The sequence below is a fragment of the Leptonychotes weddellii genome, chromosome 7 (assembly GCF_054177405.1).
Source record: "Leptonychotes weddellii isolate Sample4059 chromosome 7, ASM5417740v2, whole genome shotgun sequence".
NCBI classification, from domain to species: Eukaryota; Metazoa; Chordata; class Mammalia; order Carnivora; family Phocidae; genus Leptonychotes; species Leptonychotes weddellii.
This window is the reverse complement of record NC_138375.1, coordinates 35,394,429-35,413,598: the sequence shown is the minus strand read 5'-3', so window position 1 is coordinate 35,413,598 and position 19,170 is coordinate 35,394,429. Positions and strand designations below refer to the sequence as shown.

Below are 19,170 nucleotides of genomic sequence, written 5' to 3'. Positions count from 1 at the left end.
GTTAAGCGACTGCTTTCGGCTCAGGTCATGATCCTGGAGTCCCTGGATCGAGTCCCGCATCGGGCTCCCTGCTTGGCAGGGAGCCTGCTTCTCCCTCTGACCCTCCCCCCTCTCATGTGCTCTCTCTCTCTCATTCTCTCTGTCTCAAATAAATAAATAAAATCTTTAAAAAAAAAAAAGTACCATTACAGGGCGCCTGGGTGGCTCAGTCGTTAAGCATCTGCCTTCGGCTCAGGTCATGATCCCAGGGTCCTGGGATCGAGTCCCGCATCGGGCTCCCTGCTCAGCGGGAAGCCTGCTTCTCCCTCTCCCACTCCCCCTGCTTGTGTTCCTGCTCTCGCTGTCTCTCTCTGTCAAATAAATAAAAAATCTTTAAAAAAAAAAAAAGTACCATTACACCATCTCATTAATTATCAATCTGAAAGTTATCAACTCTCAAGGACAAATTCTTCATTTAAGGATATTTGAGGGCTATCTATTAATAATACATTCATGTACCCATTTGAACAAGCCATTAGAGTTAAATATTAAATTTATTTAGTATTTTTATTTAAATCATAAAAAGAATATTCTTACCAGTTGCCTTTTGGATTTATAAACTGCTGCACTGCATAGCCAAACTGTTCACTTGAAGGACCGGAAAATATCTTTGCTTCTAGGAGACCAACATTGTATGCCATACAACAATTTAAAATGCCTATTAAGAAAGATGAAAACATAGTCCATATTTACAATTTGTGAATATAAGTTTGTAATATAATTCTCAAAGGCCACTTCAAAACTTGTTTTATATAATAGTTCTTCTTCTTACTAGTGTTTACCAAGAAATAATAGCTACTGCTTTTTAAGTACTTATTTGTGGCTCTGGTACCATGCTAAATACTTTATATGCATGATTCATTATCTCATTCAACCTCACAGCATCCTTAGGAGATGATTATTAATATTATATTTGTTTTGCAGAGATTTCTAAGGTTCCTGGAGATAAGTATGTCTCACAGGTGGAAAGGAATAAGGGTAAGGGCAGGATTTGAACACAGGGCTGTCTGATTCAATAGCTTAATTCTAAAACCACATATTACCTCTAGAGACTCTTAAGTAACTTCAATTCTGTTTGTCCTTCCTAACACAATAAGGCTCCAATCTGCCCAAGGGCAGAAGCTGAAGGCTATTTACTTTTTCTCCTAAATTCCCCTGAAGATTTTGATATGGATTCTATATGAAATATCTGTTGGAAATGCATGGCTTCTTCAAAGGAGGAAGAAAAATCACAGCTCCTTGAAAATTATATCATTTTCTTTCAGAAGAGATCATTTTTGAGGATGAAAATGTAGGGGATGGTGTCCTATCACTTTTATTCCACTGAGAACTGTCAAAAGTGGTTTTGGTTTTTGATGCTTCTTTCTCAGTGCTCAAGAAACGATAATCATTTTCAAAAACAACAAAGACTTTGATAGGATAAGGCCCTGATAGACTTTTTGAAAAACCTTATTTGTGATGGAAAGGGAATAGGGGAACGAGTAAGGTTGATGGCTGTCAGACCTTCATTCTGGAGAAAGCAAGCCGTGTGGATATAAATGCCATCTGTGGAGATGGGGGTACACTTCATGCTGTCTGCCATCAGTGTTTATTTTTGCAGACACTGAAGGCAGAAGTGGGTTCTTTGAAACTGACATCCAAGTTCTATTAATATGTGTTTCCGTGAGATAATATCCCACTTTCTGGGCAGGAATGAAAGTACAGAGTATTTCATAAATCTATTGTTTCAGGCATGGAAAGGCTGGAGGAAGAGGGCCTGCTCCTCCATGGGGCCTGGGTACTTCTGGGAGCTGATTCTGCGCAGTACACCAAAGGAATTATGAAGTCAGTGATAAAGCTTTGGGGACTTAAGGTAGTTAACGTGCTTCTCTATGTGCCAAAGTCATTCTACCACAGATCTCTTCATTCAAGAGAGCTCAGCTCATTATTTATTAGAAATGTCACCCAGGAAGAAAAGGACAAAGAGTAATTTTGAAATACTCTGTGATAAAATCTGCATAGCTCTACATTTGCAAATTTTCTCCTTAACATCTATTTTTCACATGTACCATTCTTCCTTCTTATTTTTCAGGAAATAAAATGCAGAAGAAAATAACGTAGCAAATTAATCATGGAATGAGAATTGACATTCAGAATACTGGTGTTTTCAAACAACAGTTTAACTTCACCCCATTATGCAGAACTCAATAAATGCTATTTAATTATGTTACCAATTATCTAACATACTAGTAAAAGCTTGGGGAGATGATGTCAAATGCTCCTCCTTTTCTAATATCTAATGCTGGAAAGGCCATATATGATGTAATGGCATCATTTTAATTAATTAGAACCATTAATTAGACCTCAGCAGATCATGTAATGACACAAAATCACATTGAAATTCATTTTATCATCTAGCAGTTAAATTTCAATTTATATGTGTTATATATAAATATATACTTTATATATTAATATATAAATATATAAATATATGTATGTGTATATACACATATATACATGTATATATATACATATATAAAATATTATTCAAAAATATAAATCAGATCACTTCATTTCTCTGCTAAAAATATCCCAGTATCTTTTATTTATTATTTTTTTTCTTAAGTATAATTAACATACAGTATTATAATAGTTTCAGGCATACAATATAATTCAACAGTTCTATACATTATTCAGTGCTGATCTCCGTAAGTGTGCTCTTAGTCCTTTGTATCTATTTCACCCATCCCCTAGTCCACTTTGCCTACCTCCCCTTTGGCAACTACCAGTTTGTTCTCTGTGTTTAAGAGTCCGCTTTTCTGTTTGTCTCTTTTTTTCTTTGTTCATTTGTTTTGTTACTTAAATTCCACATATGAACAAAATCATACGATATTTGTCTTTCTTAGACTGATTTATTTCACTTAGCATTATATCCTCTAGGTCCATCCATGTTGTTGCAAATGGCAAGATTTCATTCTTTTTTTATGTCCAACTAATATTCCATAGTAGTATTTATATATATGTGTGTGTATAAAAATGTGTGTATATATATACATGTACATGTATATATGTATATATAAATATACATACACACATACCACATCTTCTTTATCCATTCATCTATTGATGGACACTTGGGTTGCTTCCATATCTTGGCTATTGTAAATAATGCTGCAATAAACATTGGGATACATGTATCTTTTCTAATTTGTGTTTTTGTATTCTTTGGGTAAATACCAGTAGTGGAATTACTGGATCAATGGTAACTCTATTTTTAATTTTTTGAGGAAGCTCCATACTGTTTTCCACAGTGGCTGCACAGAATTACATTCCCACAACAGTGCATGAGGATTCCTTTCACTCCACATCTTTGCCAACCCTTGTTGTTTCTTGTGTTTTTGATTTTAGTCATTCTGACAGGTGTGAACTAGTACCTCATTGTAGTTTTGATTTGCATTTCCCTGATGATGAGTGATGTTGAGCATCTTTTCATGTGTTTGTTGGCCATCTGTATGTCATCTTTGGAGAAATGTCTGCACATGTCTTCTGCCCATTTTTAATTGGATTTTTTTTTTTTTTTGGTGTGGAGTTTTACAAGTTCTTTACACACACACACACACACACACACACACACACACACACACACCCTTATTGGGTATATCACTTGCAAATATCTTCTCGTATTCAGTGGATTGTCTTTTTGTTTTCTTGATGGTTTCTTTCACTGTGCAGAAGCATTTTATTTTGGTATAGTCCCAATAGTTTAATTTTGCTTTTATTTCCTTTCCCGGGGAGACGTATCTGGAAAAATGTTTCTACAGTGATGTCAAACAAATTGCTGCCTATGTTTTCTTCTAGGAATTTTATTTTTTCAGGTCTCACATTTAGGTCTTTCAACCATTTTGAGTTTATTTTTGTGTATGGTGTAAGAAAATGGTCCAGTTTCCTTCTTGTGCAAGTAGCTGTTCAGTTTTTCCAACATTCTTTGTTGAAGAGGCTGTCTTTTTCCTATTTTATGTTCTTGCCTCCTTTGTCATAGAAATATCCCAATGTCTTATCAGTACACTGAGAATAAAATCCAATTTTCTTACCATGGTTTCAAAGGTCATTCATGATGTGACCTTGTGTATCTGGTGACTTCACTTTCGCCACCCTCCTTCCTCACTATGTCTCAGCCACACTGGCTTTCCTTCTGCTCTTTGAGCACAAGCAGCTCATTCTGCTTATGGCCTTTGCAGCTGCTTGACCCACTGCTTACAACATTTTCTTCCCAGCTCAGCATCTGTGTCTTGGCATCTATTCATTATTTAGGTCTCTGCTCTCCTTGTAGAGACTTCCCCTGACTCCTCTATCTAGCAGCAACATTCTACTCCATCAATATACCATTATCACAGCACCAATTACCTGAAATTATCTTATGTATCTGCATTATTTTGTGTCTGTCTCTGCCTAGTAAGACCTAAACTCCTTGTAAGCTCAAATTTTATTTCATTTATTCATTCTTATTTTCTCAACACCTAGTATAGTTCATTTGTTGAATGAAATGAATTTAATTAATATATGCTCTTCAATGATAATTTGGAATATAGAGAAATTTAGAGGAAGAAAGATCACTCATAGCCATATCATTTTAATGCAAGTGCAGTGAATTTGGATATATTGCCTTCCAACATTTTTTCCTCATTTAAACCATAAACTTGTATCATACTATTTCTTAATGCTTATGTCTGCATACCTATTCAGAATCATTTTGACTCATTTGATCCCCCATGAAACCTTGTGAAGAAGCAAAATGTAGCTATTATTACCAATGTATAAATAAGGAGGTTAGATACCATTCTTGCTCAGTGTCACACAATTGGTGGCTGAGCTCTGAGTCTGGGTCTGGCTCATTTTCTCAACCTTACTGTCCAGAACTTCCTTCATAAATGGTCTGCTCATTTCCTCACTAAATATATCATTTTCCATTGCCAGTCCTTATTCCATTGATCCTAAATCTCTTCTTTCATGCTAATTCAATCCTCCCCTCAAGACCATGCCTCTTTTGATAAACCTGGACAATCTCAGTTCACTATACTTATTTCTCTTCAGATATATATCTACAACTCACTATCTATGTCATCATTTCACACTTAGCCTGTGATAGCTAATTAGCTTATGTAAATTTATTTATTTATTTATTTAAAGATTTTATTTATTCATTTGAGAGGGAGAGAGACAGAGAGACCACAAGCAGGGGAAATGGGAGAGGGAGAAGCAGGCTTCCTACTGAGCAGGGAGCCCGATGCAGGACTCGATCCCAGGACCTGGAGATCATGACCTGAGCCAAAGGCAGATGCTTAACCATCTGAGCCACTCAGGCTCCCCTAGCTTATGTAAATTGAATGTATGTATTCTGTCTAATTCAATGTCTATTCCTTCTTTACAGTCCAATTGTGTATAGAAATATGTTTCTATATCTGTTCTTATAACTTAACTGGACGGTATGGAAAATAACAACCATATTTGGTTCATCGTGTTCCCTTCCCCCACAACCATGCCCATATGTCTGAACCCACTGATAAATGTATCATTCAATACATATTTATCTAGCTCCTTTGTGCCAGGCATTTTCTAGTCCCTGGGGATATAGCAATGAACAAAACAGACAAGATCCCTGTTGTCTTTGAGTTTCCTTCTGGTAATTTGAGTAAAAAACAAATAATTACATCATAATGGGATGAGTATTAAATTTCAGAGAACTACAAAGAACCCTAAACCAAAAGTTGAGAGAAGGGTAAATCTAAGTTTGAAGGTTTCATGGAAGAGGTGGCAATTAATCTGGACCTTGGAGGATGAGCTGAAATTCACGACATAAAGAGGAAGGCAAAGGTCATTCCAGGCACAAGGAACATCCTGCTCAGCCATATAGAGATGTGAAAGAGCAGCTCTATTTTCAACTTTTTGAGGAACCTCCATTCTGTTTTCCAGAGTGGCTGCACCAGCTTGCATTCCCACCAACAGTTACCCTATGACCCAGCAATTGCACTACTGGGTATTTACCCCAAAGATACAAATGTAGTGATCCGAAGGGACACCTGCACCCTAATGTTTATAGCAGCAATGTCCACAACAGCCAAACTATGGAAAGAGCCCAGATGTCCATTGACAGATGAATGGATAAAGAAGTTGCAGTACACACACACACACACACACACACACACACACACACAGGAATATTATGCAGCCATCAAAAATGAAATCTTGCCATTTGTAATGATGTGGATGGAACTAGAGGGTATTATGCTAAGTGAAATAAGTCAATCAGAGAAAGACAAATATATGATCTCAGATATGTGGAATATAAGAAAAAAAAACAGAAGATCATAAGGGAAGAGAGGAAAAATAAAATAAGACGAAACCAGAGAGGGAGACAAACCATAAGAGACTCCAAACTGAGGGTTGCTGGAGGGGAGGTGGTTAGGGGGATGGGGTAACTGGGTGATGGAAATTAAGGAGGGCACGTGATGTAATGAGCATTGGGGTATTATATAAGACTGATGAATCACACGCCTGTACCTCTAAAACCAATAATACATTATATGTTAATTAATTGAATTTAAATAAAAATGTTTTTAGTTAAAAAAAGAGATGTGAAAGAGAGGAGTATGGGATAAAAAGTTGGCACAGAAAGTCATAGATTGTTTCATTAATTTATACATTTCCAGTTCTATGTTAGATGCAGTGAGTTTCAAGGTGACTTGAGCTTTGCCCTGCCAGGGACATATCATTACCCAAAGTGTAAATCGTCCCTCCTTGTCCTTAAGTGAATGCCTGTGAGTGCAATAATAGTGCCGCAAACTCAACATATTTAACAAAGGTACTTTGTTGTGCATTTGTTGACAGTAATGAAGTCCAAGTACTCCAGTGAATCTCAGTAAAATTTACTGCAAATATAAGCACTGTATCCCCTGGAAGTCTAACTCATTTCCTCTATGTCCACAATCCTTGTTGATTATAACCTGGCTTGTTGCCATTTTCATATCCATAGGCAAACCAGATAGATAAATCACCTTGATTAATGCAGAATTCGTTTATCTTCCATTCATTTAAAATTTTTTTGAGAACCGCCTGCCCTGAGAATTCCTGCTCATCTCTGAAATAAGTGGGGAGCCTTAAAATTTAAGAATTAGCTTCAGCAAATATGAAATTAGTTCTCCCACTTTATTCTGGAACCCAATTTTAAGTTATAAGATATATTTTATATATCTTATATTTTATTTATATATATTTTAAGTTATAAGATATATATATATTTCTCTCAAAAGAGAAATATATGTTTGGTGATCAGATTAGTTAACCCAGTTTTGTTCTCATAATGTAGTGAAGCTCAGATAGGAAAAAAAATATTTCGAAAACCAGAGCAGAAATAAATATATAAAACAAAACAGGTCATTCTATATTCAACAACAACAATTTGGCAGCAGAAGTTTATTGACTTCCAAAATATCATTGTAAGAGATTAATGATACATATTTGTAGTAAAAGATGGCAGAAGGAGGGTCTAATTTGTGTGGTCAATGCAAAATTTAAACATGTCTACATATGTTGACGGGCTGGTGGGGCAGGCTTTGCGTGGAAAGGCTTCACTTGCAAAAAGGTCCAAGGAAATATAAGGGAAGAAATTCATGTTAAGAGAAGAGAGTCAAGGCCAAAAGCAAGAGGCAGATTTGGGAAGAGTGTGGTGTTTTTAACTAGGGCACTCAGATTGCACTTTGCCCCATTCCTGCAGATGTATGCTGGCATTTCACGGGGGAAATATCTCTGTTAGCCAGTAAACAAAAATGTAAGAACTCTTCCAGTGATAAAATAACTAAGTCATGGAGATGTAATGTACAGCATGGTGAGTACAGTTAAAAACACTGTATTGTATATTTGACAGTTGTTAAGAAAGTAAATCTTGAAAGTTCCCATCGTAAGAAAAAACTTTGTAATTATGTGTGGTGATGGATATGAACTAGACTTATTGTGGAGATAATTTCACAATACATACTTATATAGAATCATTATGTTGTACACCTAAAAGTAATATAATGTTATATGTCAATTACATCTCAATAAAAAAATAAAATCTAAATTAATCATTATATAGATAGATATAGATATAGATGTAGATCTATAAACTGGTCCTCCTCAGAAGCTGCAGAGGGTTGACAGGTGCAGGGGCACAGAGCAGTGAGTCAGGCATTGTGGGGGCAGCAGGAAGGTGTTACCAAGTCACCAAGACACAGGGGAACACTCTTAGGGGAAAGCAACAGTTCCCAGGAAAACTGGGCTTAAGAGTCCAGGAGAAACACTCTCATCTAAATCAGGGACAGGGGAGACTCCAGGTGTGGTCTGTCCTGGAGCAAAATTTCTCTCCATCTGTGGTTCTATGAACCTTGAAAAACAGAGTTGTCTGCTTCTAAAATATAGTGGTAGGACAAGGATGTGACAGACATTTCCATTTCAAAAGGGAGAAATTAGAAGGAATGATGGGTCACAGGTACCAAGAAAGTTTAACCTAGCAGGTCAAATTCCATTAGGTTTCAAGGCCCGAGGTCCACAACAGCTCTACTGGCCTCTGCTTCAGTACCAGGGGGCAGCATTCCTGCTGAAACAACATTCCTAAAAGCTTGTAGGTCTCCTGTGTACACCATGGGGATCTAGGCCATTACACAAGATAGCTCTCCACAGACCTTCCTTGGATAACTCCATCTCTATCCCCGGCCTCTGCCGAGATGGTTGAGAGGATCCATGGATCACATGCCTAATCTGTTCTGCAAAATTTTCCAACCACAGCTTTGGCCTTTTCTTCAGAGCAACACTTTCTTAACAATGAGTCTCCTAATATTAGCTTTTATTTTTGTAATCTGGGTAGGCTGAAAGTCTCTCATATCATTAAATACTGTTCTGTTTTGTTGAACAGTTTCTTTCTCAATTTATCTCCTTCGTCTTGCATCTTACTACATTCAGTTAGGAAAAAGCAGGGCTGCACCTTCAACATTTTGCTGGGAAATCTCCTCAGCCAAACATCTACATTCACTGCTTGAAAGCTCTGTTTTCCACACAACTGGAGGACACAATTAGCCCAAATTTTCTGCCATGATATAACAAGGATTACCTTCCCTCCAGTTTCCAATAGCATGTTCCTCATTTCCTTCTTGAGAACTTCACCAGAAGCAGCTTCAACATTCCTGTTTCTACCAACGGTCTCCATAAGGCAATCTTCAAAGACCCTCTATCCAAATAAGGTAATATACACAGATTTTGGGGGCAAGGATGTAGACATATCTTTTGGGGGGTACCATTCAACTTCATACAATGAGTATGCCAAGAACGTTAAGATCCTGACTGCTGTTTACGTCGGCCATTTCTCAGGGTCGTGTTTACAGTGAGCAGCCCTGATGGATGAGCTAAGAGCTCCCTCCAGGACAAAGAATAGGCTTGATGACTTCTTGCTGTAAAATAGCAGGTTCTTGTCTTGTAATGCAGCCTAGTGTGGATGCAGGCATCCATTTGGACCCCTTTACCTAGTTACCATGAGACTTCATGGAGAAGCAGAAGGGTTCCTGATGTAAACATGCTCATGTGCATGCTGCTTGTTGTGCGATAAGAAAGTCGTTTGTCTCTGACTCAGAAATATCATGTCATCTGTCAGCATCAATGAAATGGTAACAGGCTAATGTATTAACTTGTACCTAGGACGCAATCAAATACTAGACCTGACAGAGTGGAGAACAAAAACTCCACAGTCAGGAAGTTGGAGGTTGAGTAACAATGAAAATGGATACCTCCTGGGAGTTCAGAGAACTCTTGGAATAACATTGTATTTTCCTATAAGGGCGGAATAGGAATTTGAAGGAGTCTTATCTCAATTTTAAGAAGTGGAGAGACTCTGATCTACATCTGGGTAATAATTCCCTGCCTCATGGTTTGTGTCTACCTTTATTTTTAAAAAAATTTTAAAAAAGATTTTATTTATTTATTTGACAGAGAGAGAGCGAGTAAGAGAGCACAAGCAGGGGGAGCTGCAGAGGGAGAGAGAGAAGCAGACTCCTTGCTGAGCGGTAGTCTCAATCTCAGGACCCTGAGATCATGACCTGAGCCAAAGGCAGATGCTTAACTGACTGAGCCACCAAGGCACCCATGTCTACCTTAAAAAAAAAAAAAAGTGTATGCATGTATCATTTATTTAACAATTACTCTGTGTTCATATTAAAGAAATATGTGCATCACTTCCATGGCCAGAGGTAAATCTATTAATATATTATTGAGGCTACAGGGGTGTTATGGATGAATTGCATCCCCCCAAATTCCTCTGTTGAAACCCCAAGTCCTAATGTGACTATATTTAAAGCTAGGGTCTTTAAGGAGTAATTAAGGTTAAAAGAGGTCATAAGGGTAGGACCCTAATCTGATAGGACTAGTGTCCATATAAGAAGAGGAAAAGTACCAGAGAGTTCTCTCCCCATGTGATCACTGAGGTAAGGCCATGTGAGGACACAACAAGAAGGCAGCAGTCCACAAGCCAGAAAGAGAGGTCTCACCACAAACCAACCCTGATGGCCCTTTGGTCTTGGATGACCAGTCTCCAGAACTGTGAGAAAATAAATTTCTGTTGTTAAAGCCACCCAGTCTGTGATACTCTGTTAATGAATAGACTAAGACAGGGAGAAATCAGCTTATATCAGAAATTTTCAATTTATTATTCTGAGTTTCAAAGATAATTCTGTCAATCCATATATGTGCATATATAAATACAGGACAGATATATACTAATTCCACTTTAAAGTTCATATTTTGTGTGGAAAAAAAAATCCAAGTTCTTTTCCTGACAAAGTAACTGCATCAAGTCTTGGACTACTGTGGCATGTAGTTGGATGATTTTGAGGTCCTTTCACATTTTTTGATCTTGCAGGCAATGAACATCTTCAAAATCCTCCTTAAATTTATTTATTATGACTTAGTGCCTCCTGATAACTCAACAGATTCTCTTTTTTTCATAAAGATGTCATCTGGCAGACTCACTGTCTCCTAGTGGCCAAGAGGACTGGGAATACCCACTCATCAATCCACTTCCTATTTTCACAGTTTATTCCTAAATTCCTTCTGTGTAAAAGGAGAAATTCTCCTTCTCTCTCTCTCTCTCTCACAGAATAGCATTTTTGTGCATTTAGCAAGTCAATGCCTGCTGAATAACCTGCTCAGTAACAAGATATGCCTCTCATATCCTGAGGCAATGTATGGAAACAACAGGCATAACTGAAGTGAATATTTCCTCTATTAAATCTCTGTTCACAGGCCACTTCTCTATGAACTTTGGTTCTGGTCTTCCCCTACCATTCAAGCCTGCATACACCCTACTTCTAACTCCCTTGATACTTGCCATTTGCATCTCCTGTTGTGGTGTGCTGCCTTAAAATGTTACTCCACTGTTCTCGTGTGTGAGTTCTTCCTGGAGAGCTGTGACATCATTCCCTCCCCTGTCTGATCTCACCTCCTGCCCTATCCCCTCAGCCCACTCAGCTGGACTCTGGCTCTTCCTTAAAAACACTCTGACCTCCGGCCTTTTGCATTCAGTCCCTCGGCATGGAATATTCTTTTCCCAGAAAGTGTCACCTTCTCTCTCGCTGCCCTTCTGTTTGCATCAAACACCAATCTATCAGAGCTGTCTTTCCTCTCTACCTGTGGTGGGCAGGGGGCTCCCAGTGATCCATATCTGCTGCTGTACATGCCTTTGTGTGACCATCTCCCCTGTGACTTCAAACCAATAGAATTGAGATTCAAAACATAGAATTGAAGTCTAGGATAGATCACTTCTGTGATTATATTACATAAGACTGTAACTTCTGTCTTGCTAGCAGATGCTCTCTCTCTTTGTCTTTGTTGAAGCAAAGAGATGCACAGGGCAAGGAACTCAGGGCAGCCTCCAGTGGGAGCCAGAGAGGAACTGAGGCCCTCAGTCCAACAGCCCTGGAGAAAATCAATTCTGCCAACAATCAAAGTGAGCAGAAGTGGATCCTTCCTCAGGGGAGCATTCAGACAAGGCCCCAGCCCTGGCCCACATCTTGAGTGCAGCTTTAAGAGATACCCTGACTCAGAGGACTCTAGTGAAGCCACGCCCAAATTCCTGACCCACAGAAATTATAAGATAATAAATGTATATTATTTTAAGTCATTGCCTGTGTGGTAATTTGTTATGTTGTCATAGATAACTAATACATAAGCCCATTTAAAATGATACCTGCCCGTTTCCCACCCCCTGCCCGGCATTCTCATTCCCCTTATTCTGCTGTGTTTTGAATAATGCATCACTACCTCACATGTTATACATCTATTTCTTTTATTTGTCTGCCTCCCTCATTTGAATCTGTACAGGGAGGTCTAAGTTTTGTTGGAATAGAAACTTCTACAATTTGGGGCAAACTGACTCTTTAAGGAAAGAAAATTACAAAATTATGAAATAAAATTCAGGCATTAAATACTTAATTAGGATGAGAAAAGCAATCCTAGCAAATTACATATTTTTAAAAGCTGAAAAATCTGAAAAAACAATATATATTTTACTGATTGCCTAACATACTTCTGTAATATCCTTTTCCTACAGTTTTTGGCCTCTATATCTTTTAATCACCTCTCCACTTGACAATTTATGAAATCATGTTTTCTAAAAAGTATTCAATATGTTTTGGCATGGTAAGTTGAATCTTTTTAAAAAAAGATTTATTTATTTTTTAGAAGGGTGGGTGGGAAGGGGCAGAGGGAGAGAGAGCCTTAAGCAGACTCTGCACTGAGCACAGAGCCTAACTCAGGGCTTGATCCCATAACCCCAAGATCATGACCTGAGCCCAAACCAAGAGTAGGTTGCTTAACCAACTGCACCACCCAGGTGCTCAGACATGGTAAGTTGAATCTTAAAAAACGTTTATTATTTATAGTTAAGAGAAGTTCCTTTCATTTTTATAATTCCTATTTGTAATGTCATGTAAATGTATAGGACTGTTTTCCAATATCGTACAGGAGCTATAATATTTTAAGTTCCCTCAAGTTTTCTTTACAGGGATTAATCCAAAAAATCTTCGAATTGGTGACATTTCTCAACCACTTTGTTGTTGACATCTTTGTTGAAATATGTTAGGGCACAAAAGAGACAGTGACCTCAACTTTCCCATGTCAGGCTGTGTGAACGCTTGGGAAGGGGCCTGCAGAGTGAGGGTCCCTGAAACTTAAGCTTCTCTTGCTTTATGGTAAATCTGTTTTTGTCCCTAACAGTAGGGAATCTGCCTATGTTGTTTACTGCTGTATTCCCCAGTATTCAGAAGAGTGCCCAGGCCATGGTTATGGATCAATAATAATCAACTGGATTGACAAACTGCTGATTGTTTCACCTTCTAACAATAACATATAATGGGAGATCAATAAAGACCAGCTTAGTTAATAAATATGAGTTCTGGACTGGTTCAAAGGAAGATGCTTGAAGGCAGGCTACTGAGAAGATACACAGATAGATGGATGAAAAGGTAGATTAGTAAATATACAGACATTTTATTTTCTATTTAGAATTTTAGAGAACATTTAACTGTGTTTTATTTATCTAGCTATAGGTGAACCCTGAAAAGAAGATGGACTATTTGGGGGGTGATGGGGTAGGAGAAGTATGCCAGTGTTAGAAGTATAAGGATTTTTTTTTTAAACTGAAAAATCCACATACTGGGCAAGACCAACCGTATCTCATAGTGCCTAAGAGCTTAGGGTTTGAATAGCTCTGTGATCTTGGGCAAGTTCCTCATCCTAAATATAAGCCACCACTTTTTCACCTGTGAAATAGATATAACACACAAATCTACCTCATCGTGATCAGACAATGCATTTAAAACTCTCAACCCAGTGCCTAGCAAATGATGAGCACTTAGTAAAGACAGCTGATTTTGTCTGTTTTTTTCACTATTAATATCATTATATGTTACCAAGGATAGCATGATTTTTGTGAAGTTTACAAAGACATACCAATTTGTGATCCCACCTTCACCTCTACCATGAAAAGCATATTCTAAATGAATTTCCATTTAAGTTTTTGAGAACTGGTGTATAATAGATAGGAGGATGACACATTACTGCATTTTGCTGAGGCATACCCAAAGTGTACCACAAAAGCCATCAGTTGGTGGATCCTTCAGGAAGTCGCACGATCCGGAAGTGGGGTTACTCAGATCCTGACTTTAAACTTTGGAAACAGACTTCAAACTCTAAAGTGTAGCTAGTCATTACTCAGAATATTTATGACAATGACAAATGGTCACAGGTCACATTAGATCATTTGAACACATACACAACCACAGGAACTCATTTTCAATAGCATTGTCTTCATACTAAAAGGACAAGAATGCAGAAATAACGTAGAAAGCCCTCTCCTGCCCCTAAAAAAACGCAAAGCAAGTAAACTTGGAAATTATAGGCTCTCTAGAAATGACCATTTACCATATACAGATTTAAGCTCTGTGATGCCTGGCTTATAGCTACAGTGCTTAAAAAAAAAAAAAAAAAAAAAAGGTTGTGCAAAATCCAAAAGCATAAGATGACCTTTACAACTACTTTTGGACTACAGCAGCATAACATTTTCCCTCTTTCATTAAGAAAAATGCAATTTTTCTTTAAAAGACTGTTTTCAGTGTTAAATTTAAATTCAGTAAGGATCTAGGTGCTACCTTTTACCTGCACAGGTGATGTTAGAATTGAAAAGCAGAGCTCCTGACGGGCTGCCTTGAATCCTCCCCAATTCCCCAGGGTCTGACACAGCTGCTCTCGGATAGGACTACATAAAGTTCCTTAAACAGATCTCTTCAATAAATGAATGATGATAAAAATAGATGAATACCAAGTATATGGACTTTTAAAAAATAGCATCGTATATGCTTTTCCAGTTTGCAAAATACTTTGCCGTTCATAATCCCCTTTGATCCTCCCATTGACCCAGAAATGTAGGGAATAGTTCGCTTGTGATATGCAAAGTCACCAGGAAAAATGGCATTTAGTTTACTCTTCAGTGCTGGAGTTCTTTCCACAAGGCCACGAACATTAAATGTGCCTAATACGGGCACACTTTGTTGTATTGCACTTCACTTTATTGAGCTTTAGGTTGCGGTTTTTACCAATTGAAGGACTGTTGGCAACCCTGTGTCTAGCAAGTCTATTGGTCACATTTTTTTCCAACAGCATTTGCTCACTTCATGTCTCTGTGTCATATTTTGGTAATTCTTGCAATATTTCAAACTTTTCCACTATTATTATATTTGTTATGGTGATCTGTGGTCAGTGATTATGACTTGCTGAAAGCTTAGATGATGATGAGCACTTTTTAGCAATAAAGTATTTTAAAATTAAGGCATGTACTTTTTGGGGACATAATGTTATCACACACTTAAGAGATGACAGTATAGTCTAAACATAACTTTTGTATACACTGGAAAACAAAAAAATTATTTAACTCACTTTATTGCAATATTTGCTTTATTGTGGGGGTCTAGAACTGAAGCCCCATTGTCTCTGAGGTACATCTGTACACGTTTGTTTAGTGTAGCTGTTCTCAGCTGGGAGAATTTTGTCCCTCGGGGGCATTTTGTAATGTCTGGACCTATTTTTGGTTGTCACACTTGGGGGGGGTGGCTACCAGCATCTAGTGGGTGAAGGCCGGTGATGCTGCTCGACATCCTACAGTGCACAGGACAGCCCCTCCACCCACCCCCACCTGCCCGGCAGGAATTATCTGGCCCCAGTGTCAATAAGGCCCATGTTGAGCAACTCTGATGTAAACAATGAACTGTCTTGTAAGCACCATTAAGTTGATTAAGTTACTGTGGTGGTTTTAAAATCTGTCTGGGAATTACTTGACACTCTTCCCATCAAGAGAATAAGTGTCCTTCCTCAGAATCTAGACGAGACTTTATGATTGCTTTGATGAATAGAGGAAGTTGCATGATTTCTGAGTCTACGTTAGAAAAGGCCATGCAGTTTCTGCCAGTTTGGGGGGAGGGAGGGAACACAAGCCTTTGGATCCCTGAGTCATCCTGCAGGAAGTCAGGCTATCAGAGGGTGCCATGAGGGCAAGGCCCCCTGATGGGGCCCCACAAAGAGAGCTGCCCCCCCTCTGACAGTAACCACATGAGAAACCTCAGGCCAGAACTGCCCAGCCAAGCTATTCCCAAAGTCCTACTCAAGAAACCATGAGAGATAACAAATGATGGTTGTCATTTTAAGCCACTAAGTTTTAGGGTGAGGGCTTACATGGCAAAAGCTCACCAGAACAATCTCCAAATTTGGTTGCTTGAAGTCAAGTGCTCTGGAAAACAGAATGTCCTCTCTCTCCCCCTAAACCGGTCTGACCCATGGAAGCATGGAAATCTTAACTACAGGTCTGCCACTCCCCAAGTGAAATGGATTATAATCAGCCTATGGGAAATAGGTCACCAAAGGAGGGGGTTGTCAAAGAGATTTTCGGAAGAAATTCTGAAGAGCATTTTGAATGTTGGACAGCACACTGCAGGCTGGAGTCTTGGGCTTCAGTCATTTCAAAAACTGATTATTATTAAACTGAGGCATTTACTAGATGATCTCTTGATGTTCTTCTAGGCCTAAATTCTAGAATATCCTAATCTACACATATTTTTTAAAAGACAGGCATTTTTACATTGTAACTTAAAAAGTACACCCTAATGAATATAAAGACTGAAGCATCATTTTACATCCACCAAACTAAAAAAAGTTAAAAAAAAAACTACAAAAGGTGAATTAAAACCTAATGTTGGTGAAATTTGTAAATTCACACATTATTGAGGCCTACACTGTTCACTCCACAACAAGAGCTAAAAAATACAAATAATCTTTGACCCAGTAATGCCCCCTCTGGAAACTGTCCAAAAGGAAAAAGGAAAGAAAAAGCTTCTTGCACAATGATATTTATAGCCACATTATTTACAGTAGGGGAAAAAGCCCACAGGAAACAACCTAAATATCCAACAATGAAACAATAGCTAGCCATGATATGGCAGGATGCATTAATGCAAAGCTGTAAATACAAAGCCCATATAGAATTGTACAAAAGATATCAAGTGAAAAAAAGTGTATTTTTTACCAATCATTTCCATACATATGGTAAGTGTATCTATAAAAAGTTACTTTCACACTTATAAATGTCAAAAGAGAGAAATACAAATACTTTTTCTGTTAAGATGACTATTTTAGTATGTGTCATTTTCCTATAAGGATATTAAAACATTCAGCTTTAATATTCTGAAACTATTAATCAAGTTTAGTATTTCAATGGACTTATGTACCTCACAGTTATCTGAATTCAGTTTTATGTTTATTTTTATATTTTTTAAAAATTTTATTTATTTATTTGTGAGAGAGAGAGAGAGCACAAGCAGGGGGAGTGGCAGGCAGAGGGAGAAGCAGGCTCCCCTCTGAGCAAGGAGCCTGACACGGGACTCGATCCCAAGACCCTGGGATCATGACCTGAGCCAAAGGCAGACACTTAACTGACTGAGCCACCTAGATGTCCCTAGTTTTAGGTTTATTAAAAAAAATTTTTTTTACCAATTGGGATGCCTGGGTGGCTCAGTCGTTAAGCATCTGCCTTCAGCTCAGGTCATGATCCCAGGGTCCTGGGATCGAGCCCGCATTGGGCTCCCTGCTCCGCTGGAAGCCTGCTTCTCCCTCTCCCTCTCCCACTCCCCTTGCTTGTGTTCCCTCTCTCGCTGTGTCTCTCTCTGTCAAATAAATAAATAAAATCTTTAAAAAATATTTTTTTTACCAATCATTTTTTTTGAGCACTTACTATATGCCAGGTCTTGGGAATACTGTGATAAATAGGATTGAAGGTGATTTTAAAGAAGGTATTCAGTGGAAGAGAGAGTCCGCTGAAGCTAAATTATGGGTGCTGCTTTATGAGAAGAGAGTAGGGAAATGAGACAGCGCTCTGGGGACAAAAGGATGTTTACACCATGCTCATGCTTTGATTCATCTTGTTACTTGTCAATAGAGCTAGCCTAGTTGCACATTTCAAGGCAAAGAAGAGACATTTTAAAAGCAAACAAACTCTGCCAAAGAAGTGAAGGAAGAAAAAGATCGATGAAAGAAATATTTTAACCAATTCAGATAAATCTGCACATACAGGCTTTTTTGCATATTCTAATTGGAAAGAACTAGGAAGTTTTCCACTTGGCCTTCATTCAGAAAGTGTGCCTTTCCTCTGTGTATGACAGGAGTTGCCATACATGTCTCAGACTGTCATCACTCACTCAACAAAATTCAGCTGGGCCCAGGTGAAAAGGACATGGGCCCTGTCTTCTCAGAATTTGCAATCGATGGGGGTGAGAGCTGAGTAAATGGATTTTTGAAATAGAAAGTGACAAGTGCTATGAACATGCGGGGAACACCCAAACTGAATTGGGGTTGGGAAGGTTTCTTGGGGTGCATGAGCCTCAATGCTATTGACACATAAATGATGTGCAGAAGATGGGTTGAGGGATAGAGAGTATTTCACAAAAAGAGAACACGGACAAAGGTAAGAGACCGTGAGGACTGCACTCTTAAAAAGGGCTAAGGCCATATCTCACTTAGACCATAACAAAAAAGTAATGCTAAAATGATGTCTGATAATTTCGGGGCAAAAATTAAATACTGTGATGATAAAGGGGTTTCTTAATTACTATGTGCTATGGTCTGAATGTTTGTGTCCCCCTTCCCCACCCTAACTTCATATGTTGAAATCCTAACCCCCAAAGATGATGGTGTTAGGAAGTGGGGCCTTTGAGATGTGCTTAGGCTTCACCCTCATGAATGGGATTGGTGCCTTATAAAAGAGGCTCCAGAGAGACTCCAGCCCCTTCCACCAGCTTTGAAAAAGGGGAGGCCTCTTGCCAGAAACATGACCAACCTGGTGCCTCGATCTTGGACTTCCAGACTCTAGAATCATGAAAGCCACCCAGTCTGTGGTATTTTGTTATAGAAATCCAAATGGACTAAGACACTATGACATTTACATAAATTATTTATTTAATCGTCTTTCAATTTTTTATTAAGCCTTTTTTATTCAAGCTATTACATTTTTATGCTGAAAAGTAAATAAAGATC

General features: G+C 38.3%; 1 protein-coding gene across 1 annotated transcript in view; it reads right to left on the bottom strand.

Annotated features, from left to right (window-relative positions):
• The window catches only part of ITGA2 (integrin subunit alpha 2), a 102,490-nt gene that overhangs the window by 74,985 nt on the left and 8,335 nt on the right, over positions 1-19,170 (bottom strand). Inside the window, exon 2 of the mRNA XM_081826114.1 lies at positions 577-697. Coding sequence (XP_081682240.1) covers positions 577-697 — 121 coding nt within the window. The remainder of the gene's footprint in view (positions 1-576; positions 698-19,170) is intronic.